Source organism: Belonocnema kinseyi, chromosome 7 (assembly GCF_010883055.1).
Source record: "Belonocnema kinseyi isolate 2016_QV_RU_SX_M_011 chromosome 7, B_treatae_v1, whole genome shotgun sequence".
Lineage (NCBI taxonomy): Eukaryota > Metazoa > Arthropoda > Insecta > Hymenoptera > Cynipidae > Belonocnema > Belonocnema kinseyi.
The window spans coordinates 34,396,889-34,406,389 of record NC_046663.1 but is presented as its reverse complement, the minus strand read 5'-3'; the positions used below and the strand labels follow the sequence as shown (position 1 = coordinate 34,406,389).

The 9,501-nt window shown below is 23.1% G+C and overlaps 2 protein-coding genes across 5 annotated transcripts in view; one reads left to right on the top strand and one right to left on the bottom strand.

The window, feature by feature from the left end:
• LOC117175936 (vesicle-fusing ATPase 1-like) overlaps positions 1 to 3,582 on the bottom strand; it is a 55,455-nt gene extending 51,873 nt beyond the window's left edge. Inside the window, exons 1-2 of the mRNA XM_033365794.1 lie at positions 3,303 to 3,582; positions 2,975 to 3,063 (exon numbers count right to left, since the gene is read on the bottom strand). Of these exons, the coding sequence (XP_033221685.1) occupies positions 2,975 to 3,063; positions 3,303 to 3,314 (101 nt within the window). The 5' untranslated portion in view covers positions 3,315 to 3,582. The remainder of the gene's footprint in view (positions 1 to 2,974; positions 3,064 to 3,302) is intronic.
• Positions 3,583 to 7,292: 3,710 nt separating this feature from the next.
• Positions 7,293 to 9,501, top strand: part of LOC117175935 (integrator complex subunit 1) — a 64,359-nt gene continuing 62,150 nt past the window's right edge. For 2 of the 4 annotated variants that reach the window (XM_033365791.1, XM_033365790.1), the window contains exons 1-2: positions 7,293 to 7,485; positions 7,559 to 7,641. The gene's annotated coding sequence lies outside the window, so the exon portion shown is untranslated. The remainder of the gene's footprint in view (positions 7,486 to 7,558; positions 7,642 to 9,501) is intronic. The other 2 variants (XM_033365793.1, XM_033365792.1) reach the window with 2 other exon arrangements.

The following is a 9,501-nucleotide window of genomic DNA, read 5'->3' as shown; positions in this document are numbered from 1 at the left end:
CTAAATATTGCAATTTTCTATCAAGAAAGATGAATTTTCAAATAAATAAACGTTGCATTTTAACAAAAAATAAATAGAATTTTTAAGAAAATAGTGACATTTTCCACCAGAGTTTAATTCTTTGTAATAATAATATTTTCAACACAGATAAATTTTGAATCAAATATTTTAATTTTTAAACAAAGAAAATAAATTCTTAATCAAAAAGACGAATTTTCTACATTGAAGATTAATTTTTGACACCAAAAAACAGCTGATTTTCAACTGCAAAAAGTTGATTTTCAACCCGAAAGGTTAAATTTTCGAAAAAACATTTGAATTTTCAACAAAAAATATAATTGTTGATGTTTCAACAATAAGCAAAGACTAATTTACAACAAAAGAATTAAATTTTTAAACAAATTGTTTATTTTAAACCTAAAAGAATTAATTCTTAATAAAAAAAAGAATTTTCAGTCAAAAATTTTAATTTTCAACAACAACAAAAAACGAATTTTCAACGGAATAGTTAAATTTTCCACCAGAGTTGAATTTAAAAAATTACATTATCAACAAAATGAATGGATTTTTAAACAAACATTTTTATTTTGGACCTGACAAAAAGCATTCTTAAAGAAAAAGTCAACTTTTCAATCAAGTAGATAATTTTCTTTAAAAAAAAAGAAGAATTTTTAACAAAATACATCAATTTTCAAACAAATAAATGGTTTTTACTAAAAATGATAAGCTTTCAACTAAAAGTCGAACAATTAAATTTGAAATTGAAAAAAAATCCAACAAAAAGAGAACTTCTCAACCACTTGAATCCAAAGAAAAAAGAATTAAATTTTCAGGTCATTTTCAAACCAAAATGGAATTTTTTAAATTTTCAACCAAAAAACCAATAGCTACATTTTTCAAGGGAAAAATTAATTCCTACGTAAAAAAATAAAAAAAAAATAGTTAAGTTAAAAAAAAGTATATGTCAATTTTAAACCAAATAGTTTAATTTTCTATAAAATTATTAAATTTTCTTGACAAACAGATAAATTTTCTCCAAAAAGTTTATGAATTTGCAGCAAAATGTTAACATATAATAAAATACTTGAATTTTTACCAAAAAAGGACGAATTTTCTACTAAGAAGATTTATTTTTTACCAAATAACAAATTTTCAAATAAGGATATGAATTTTCAACCCGAAAATATCAATTTTCTGTCCAAAATGGAATCTAAATTTTTCAAGCAAAAATTGAATAGCTACATTTTTCAAGGAAAATATTAACTTTGAAGCAAAAAATCAAATTTAAAACAAATTTTTTAGGAAAATATATTTTAATTTTAAACCAAATAGTTTAATTTTCTACAAAATTATTGCATTTTCTGATTTTCTAACAAAAAAGTTAACACCAAATACTTGCATTTTTACGAAAAAGGAGGAATTTTCAACCAAGAAGATTAGTTTTTTACCCAAATAAACCAATTTTCGAAAAATGACAGATTTTCCACCGTAAGAAATCAATTTTCAACCTCAAATGGAATCTTTAAATTTTCAAAAAAAAAAAAAAAAAAAACGTAATAGCTACATTTTGAAATGAAACCATTAATTTTTAAGAAAGAAATCAAATTTTCAATCAAAAAGATGAATTTTCAACAAGAAAGAATAAATGTTTATAAAAAAAATCTATGAAAAATGGAAGTTAAATTTTTGGTTGAAAAAATTAATGTCCAATAAAGAAAGGAACTTTCTTCCAAAAAAGACAAAGTTTCAATAAAATAAATAAATTTTCAACTAAAAAAAATAATATTTAAACAAAAAATAAAATAGTTTAATTTTCAGATAAAGAAATCAGTTTTGTTTTCTACGATAAAAGACGAATTTAAAGCACAATAGTTAAATTTTCAGATAAAACAGATAATTTTCAACTTGAAATAGAATAGTTAAATTTGCAGTAAAAAATTATCTTTCAACACAATAAAATCAGTTTTCAATGTTAAATTTTCAACCCAGAAGAATATATTTTTTTATAAAAAAGTCGAATTTTCAACAAAATAAATGAATTTTCAATAGAAAAAAACAAAGTTTCAAAAAATTAATTCTCAACCAAAAAGGTAAATTTATAACCATGTAAATGAATCTATAACCAAATGTTTAAATTTCCAAACCAAAAGCATAATTTTCTTTCAAAAAAGACGAATTGTCAGCAAAAGAAATGATTTTTCCAGTAAAAAAAAACTAATTTTTCACAAAAAAAAAATGAATTCGCAAACAAAAATATCCCTTTTTAACTAAAAAGATGGAATTTCAACGAATAAAATTACTTTTCTGTCAAAAAAGACGAATTTCCAAGAAAATGATTGAATGTTCACCTAAGCAAATTATTTTTTAACCGAAAAAAGTCAATTTTCAACCAAATATTTTAATGTTTAATAGAATTTTCAAACTAATGGATGAATTTTTAACCAAAAAGATGAATTAGTCACCAAGAAGATTAATATTCTACCACAAAATACCAAATTTCAACAATTTTCGACCAAATACTTAAATTTTTTAATTATTAATAATAATAAGTAATTTTTCAGTTAAAACAACAATACAAAAATGGTAAGAAAATAGTTATATTTGAAAAACAAAAAAAAAAGTAAACACTTAGTAAAAATTCCACTTCCACTTAAAAAATGGAGAAATAAAATTCCACTTAAGAAATAGGAAGAGTTTATTCACGGCGTCGAATCTTTTAAGCTAATTTATGGTCTAATTTATATATTCTTCAAACATAAACAGTAAAAATGACATAAAATTTTCCATTACAATTTTTGGCCAACCTGTTACTGCGTGTTAAAGTTACATCAGATAAAACAAGTAAATCAATATCCAAAATTAAACTCCCTTAAAGAAGCCTAATTTCAACAGTCCGTGAATCCCTGCGATTAAAAAATATCAAGAACCTGTTGATTGCAATAAAAACACAAATAAAAATATTGATGACACGAACCTGACATCATCAGGAAAGTCAGCACGATTAATGACAGCACAATTTGAGAGGCTGAGTTCGTCCGTAGGACACTTATTGGCTTTCATTCTCTAAAAATAAAAGCAGTTTTATAAGAAATATTTCGGGGAAAGTGGATCGGTCGATATTTATTAACGATTTCGCGAAGAAATATAGGCTAAGTTTGAATTGAAAAGTATTGATGTCTCTAATTCGGTTAGTGGTGGGGGATGGCGACTCGAGATTTTCTGCGAAAAGGATACATTCTCACTGGAGGGTAAAAGCTCAAGGACAGTTGAAAGTTGTTTCCATATTTTAGTTAAAAACTTACGTATCCTGACATGTTTTTGACCCAATTGCGAGAACGCAGACCTGAAATGGCCTGAAAAACACCTGCAATGCAGGCGCTGAAACAATGATCTGCAACTGTGTGCCAACTGCCAACTAAACGAACTAAACTTATCGAAAACAAATTATAATTCTGCGCATACGCGATAGAATTCCCGTCCAAATCTCCTTTTATCAGGGGAATAATAAATTTATTATTTTTTGCTACATTTTATCGATTAATCAAAGCAGAAAATATAAGTACAAGAAGGAAAAATGCTTCAGAAGGGTGAATTATTTCTATTCCTACTGGTTTTTAGGTTATGGATCGATAGTGTCGTAGCTAGCCTTTTTTGCACCCTGTGCGAATTTATACACCCCCCCCCCACACACCCTTCCTAAAAAAGAAAATAGAGGCGCTGGCGAATATTTGAAAAATTTTCAAGGTTGAAATGGCAGATCTTGGACTCATTTGAGAAAATCAAAATCGTGTCACTAAGGTCATAAATTTTGAAAAATATTAGGAAAATCATTTTCAACCAAATTTTTCAATTTTCAAAAAAAGGTATGACCTTTTTACAAAATAGTTGAATTTTCGACTAAAATTGATCAATCTACCACCAAAAAATTTAATTTTTAACCGAAAAAAAACCTAATTTTCATTAGTTTTAATATTCAGCACAAAAATTAATTTTTAATTTAAAAATTAAGAATTTTCTACCAGAAAAGAATTAACTGAATTTTCAATGACGGATTTGAATTTTCTACTGAAAAAGATAAATTTTAGACACCAAAATTTAATTTTCATTTTAAAAAATTCATTAGTTTAATAATCCTCATCTAATTCTAATACTAAATCTATTACTAAATAGTTAAATTTTCAACAAAATCCATGCATTTTCAACGAAGTACTTGAATTATTTTCAAGTAAGAAAAATAAATTTTTCGCAAAAAAATTAATTTTCATTTTAAAAAACCAATTTTAATTAGTTCAATCTTTAACTAATACAAAATTAATTTTTAACGATTAATTTTCACTTTCATCCAAATATTTGAGTTTTCGACTAAGTTAAATATTCAACACAAAAATTAATTTTGACCCCAAAAATTGAAAATTTTCTACCAGAAAAGAATTAAATTTCAACAAAATTGTTCAATTTTCAAAAATATAGATGAACTTTTCACGAAATAGTTGAAATTTCAACTCAGCATGTTCATGAATTTTCTACTAAAAAATATCAATTTTACATGAAAACAATTTTTATTTCATTACAAAAAAAAGATTTGTTATTAGTTTAATAATTTTAAACACGATGAATTAAAAAAAATGTAATTTTCATTTAAAAAAATTAATTTAATAATATTCAACTAATACAATGGATTTTGAACGAAGTAGTTTCATTTCCAAACCAAGTAGATAAATTTTCAACCTAAAATTCATTTTCAACTAGAAAAGAATTAATTTTTTAAAAAATATTCAATTTTCAAAAATTTATATTAACTTTTTACCAAAAAGTTAAATTTTCAACGAAGTATGTACCTGAAGTTTCGACAAAGAAAGACAAATTTTACACCAAAAAATGTAATTTTCATAACAAAAAAAACTAATTTTCGTTAGCTTTACAATCTTAAGCGCAATGAATTTTTAATCAAGTACTTTCAAACCAAAAATTAATTTACAACTCAAAAATTAATTTTCAATCCAAAAATCAATTTGCAAGTAGAAAAGAATTATTTTTCATCAAAATGTTTCTAATTTTTAAAAAAAGTTCGAATTTTTTACCAAATAGTTCTATTTTCAACAAAATACATGAATTTTTAACGAAGTACTCGAATTATTTTCGACTAAGAAAGATAAATTTAAAAAAATTATTTAAAAATAAACGAATTTTAATTATTTTAAGCTTCAACTAATACAAAATTAATTTTTCACCAATCAGTTTGACTTTCACCGAAGTAGTTGAATTTAGACCAAGTTGAATATTCAACACAGAAATTGATTTTTAATTTAAAAATTAAGAATTTTCTACCAGAAAAGAATCAATTTTGAAAAAATTGTTGAATTTTCAAAAATATATATAAACTTTTTACTAAATAGTTGAATTCTCAATGAAGTATGTACTTGAATTTTTTGACTAAGAAAGATAAATTTTACATACATAAAAATTAAATTTTTATCAAACCAAAAAATTTAATTACTTTAATAATCTTCAACTAATACCACGAATTTTGAAGAAAGTAGTTTCATTTTCAAACTAAGCAGATGAATTTTCTACCAAGTTGTTTTTTCAACCAAAAAATTCATTTTGAACCAGAAAAGAATTAATTTTTTTAAAAATTGTTCAATTTTCCAAAATATATATTAACTTTTTACCAAAAAGTTTAATTTTCAACGATGCATGTACTTGAATTTTCGACTAAAAAAGATCCACTTTACACCAAAAAATTTAACTTTCATTAGTTTAATAATCTTAAACACACTGAATTTTTAACCAAGTAGTTACACTTAAAAATTTTCGTCCAAGTTGAATTTTCTACCCAAAAATTAATTTTCAACCAGAAAAGAATTATTTTTCAACAAAATGGTTCTAATTTAAAAAAAAATCTAGAACTTTTTACCAGAGTTCAATTTTCAACAAAATACACGAATTTTTAACGAACTAATTGAATTATTTTCGACTAAGAAAGATAAATTTTTAACAAAAGAAAATTTATTTTCATAAACAAAAATTGAATTTTCATTAGTTTAATCTTCAACTAATGCCAAATTAATTTCTAGCCAATCAGTTAATACATAATTCTTCAACCAAAGGAATATATTTTCTACTAAATAATTTAACGTTAAATAAAAAAGCTAAATTTTTAACCAAAGAAGAAATAATTATATTTTTAATTAAATACAAATAAATTTGTATCCAAAAAGCGAATATTTAAGTGGCTAGTTTAATTTTCAGTAATAAATATTAATTTACAATTAAATGTGAAATAGTTAAATTTAAAAGAATGATACATTTTCAAGCAACAACAATAATTTTGTACAATAAAAAATCAATGTTTAAAAAATGGTTAAATTTATCAACAAAAAGTGAAAATAGAATAGTTTAATTTCACTTAAAAGATAAATGTGCAAAGAAAGAGCATGATTTTTTAAACAAAATAGTGAAATTTTCAATCCATGAGTCGATTTTTCAACTGAAATTATGATCTAGAACCAAAAAATAAATGTAACAAATTAATTTAACTTTTAACAAAGTAGTTAAATTTATAACTAAAAAATGAATTTTTATACAAGAAGATTAAGTTTTTATCAAAAAATATAAACTTTAAACAAAATACATTAATTTTTAACGAAATAGTTCAATTGTAACCAAAATTAATTAACAATTAGAGAAAATAATTTCCAACAAAAAAAAATTCAACGAAAGAAAGTAGTTGCCAACAAATAGATAAATTTTCAATTCATGAATCTTCAAATGAAATGATCAATATTCAATTAAAATATTTGAATTTTTAGTTTTAAAAGATAAATTTTCAACCAAAAGACAATGATTTTTTAAACGAAATACTTAAATTTTTAACTAAGTATCTTAAACAAAGAAGATTAATTTTTTATAAAAGTAGAATAATTTTTTATAAAAAAGACTAATTTTCCACAAAATATATACATTTTTAAACAAATCTTTTAATTTTTAACTAAAAAAAATTTACAAAAAAATTGAAATGCTCAAATGTCAAATTTCTAGCTAAGAAATTTATTTTTGCTACAAGAAGGAATTTTTAACAAACTAGTTCCATTTTCATTCAAGTACTTGAATTTTCAACCAAGTTAAATTGTCCAAAAATAATAAAATTTTATATTAAAAAAGAAAAATTAACAAAATAGTTTCATTTTCAACCAGAGCGAATAATCATTTTTCAAAATTTGAAAAGGTGCGGGAAAAAATGGCGACTCAGAGGCCATCTCGTGGACTTTACTGCTTGTTTTCTAAAGTAATGAACGGTTCGACGGACAGTATTTTCTTATTTTGCATAATTTTCTAGATCTATATGCTATAAATATTCATATAAAACGTTTTACAACCCCGAATTTTAAAAATTTGTGTATTTATTTTTCTCTCAATTTCGGAAACGACAGAAATATGACGCTAAACCTGGCTTTATAGGTTAGGATTCGTGGTAAAATTTATGTGTGTGTCAATGCGAATTTTTGTTTGCAAAACATGGATAGTAAATAAATAATATGAGGGATTTTTTATTTAGTCACACCAAGAAAGGCTCGGAATATGGAAAAGAAGACTGGATCAAGATATCCAAAACACTCGACATGATAATATGTTAAATAGGTTAGTACCTACCTTTTATTATAAACAAACATTACACAGCACTCTTTCCCGTATTATATCTTTTCCAAAGAATTCATCTTTTTTCGCGGTCCTCTTTTTTGTTGAAAATTCATATTTTTTGTTTGAAAATTAATCTTTTTTAATTGATAATTAATGTTTTTTGGTTGCAAAATGATTATATTCTTATTGAAAAGTGTACAAATATATTTTTGGTTCAGAATTGATCTATTTTGGTCAAAAATTCATCTGTTTTGTTGAAAATTTGTCTTTTTATAGAAAATTGATCCTTTTGGATTGAAAATTTATGTTTTGGTAGAAAAAGCATATTTCTGGTTGAAAATAAATTATTTTTAATTGAAAAGTCTACTATTATATTTTTTGGTTTAGAATTTGTCTCTTCGTTTGAAAGATTCTAATATTTTGCTTAAAATCGAATTATTTGGTTGAAAAATCCTCTTTTTTCGTTGAAAATTGTTATTTTTTCATTAAAAATTCACCTTTTTTTGTGTTGAAAATTCCTCTTTTTTAGTTGAATTCAACTATTTTTGTTATAAAATTAAAATCCTCTTTGGTTTAAAATTCAACTATTTAGTGGGAAGTGAAACTACTTTGTTAAAAATTAATTTATTTTCTTGATGATTAAGTTGAATATTCAAATATTTGGTTTAAAATTCTTGTATTTTATGAATAATTCGTATTTGTGGGAGAATATTTAATCTTATTTGTGACTACTGTTTTTGATTAAAAATTTCTTTAAAAATTTAATTATTTTAATTAAAAATTATGTACTTTTTAAAAAAGTTATCTATTTTATTAGAAAATTGATCTTATTGGTTGCAATTTGATCATTTTGGTTGAAAAATAGTTTTTTTTCTTATTTAACATTAATTTTTTTAACTGAAAATGTAACGGTGCCCATTTTTTGTCGGAAATTTGTCTTTTTTATATAAATCTAAACTTCTTGGTTGAAAAATATACTATTTATTTGAAAATTTACTTTGATTTGATTGAAAACTAAGTTTTTCACGGAAAATTTAATTATGGTAGTTTTCGTTAAAAAGTGATCTGTTTTAAGAGAAAATTCAACTGTTTGTTGAAAATCCGTATTTTTTTCGGTAGAAGATTACTCTCGTTAGTTGAAACTTCATCTTTTTGGCCAAAAAATCATTTCTGTGGTTGAAAATTCACATTAAGAATTCATTTTTTTCTGGAAAATTTACCTTTTTTGATTGAACAGTTATCATTTTTATTAAGAAATCTTCTTTTTTGTAGACAATTGAACTATTCAATTTTCGAATTAAATTCATTTATTTGGTTGAAAAAATATATTTGGTTAAAAACTCGTTTTCGTTTTCATAGAAAATTCATCTTTTGGGTTTAAAATTCCACTATTTGGTCAAAATTTCATATTTTTTGTGGAAAATGTATCTTTTTTGATAGAAATGTAATCTTTTTGGTTAAAAATTATACTATTTCTTTGAAATATTACTTTGATTTAATTGAAAATTAAGTTTTTTATGGAAAGTTTAATTATGGTAGTTTTAGTTGAAAATTGATTTATTTGTTGAAAATTCGTTACTTTTTTGTTTGAAAATGTATTTTATCATTTTAGTTGAAACTTCACTTTAACAATTCCATTTTTGTGGAAAATTTACCTTATTTGATAGAACTGTTATCTTCGCTAGAAAATAATCTATTTTGTTGAAAATTTAACTTTTCTATTTTATGTTAAGAATTCATGTCTTTGGTCGAACTTTTTGTTGTAACTTTTTTAGTTTAAAAATTAAAGCCAAAAAACTTACTTTTTTGAAAAAGTCGATTTTAATCCGTTTTTCACTTCAACTCGTGCTCTGTACGTCA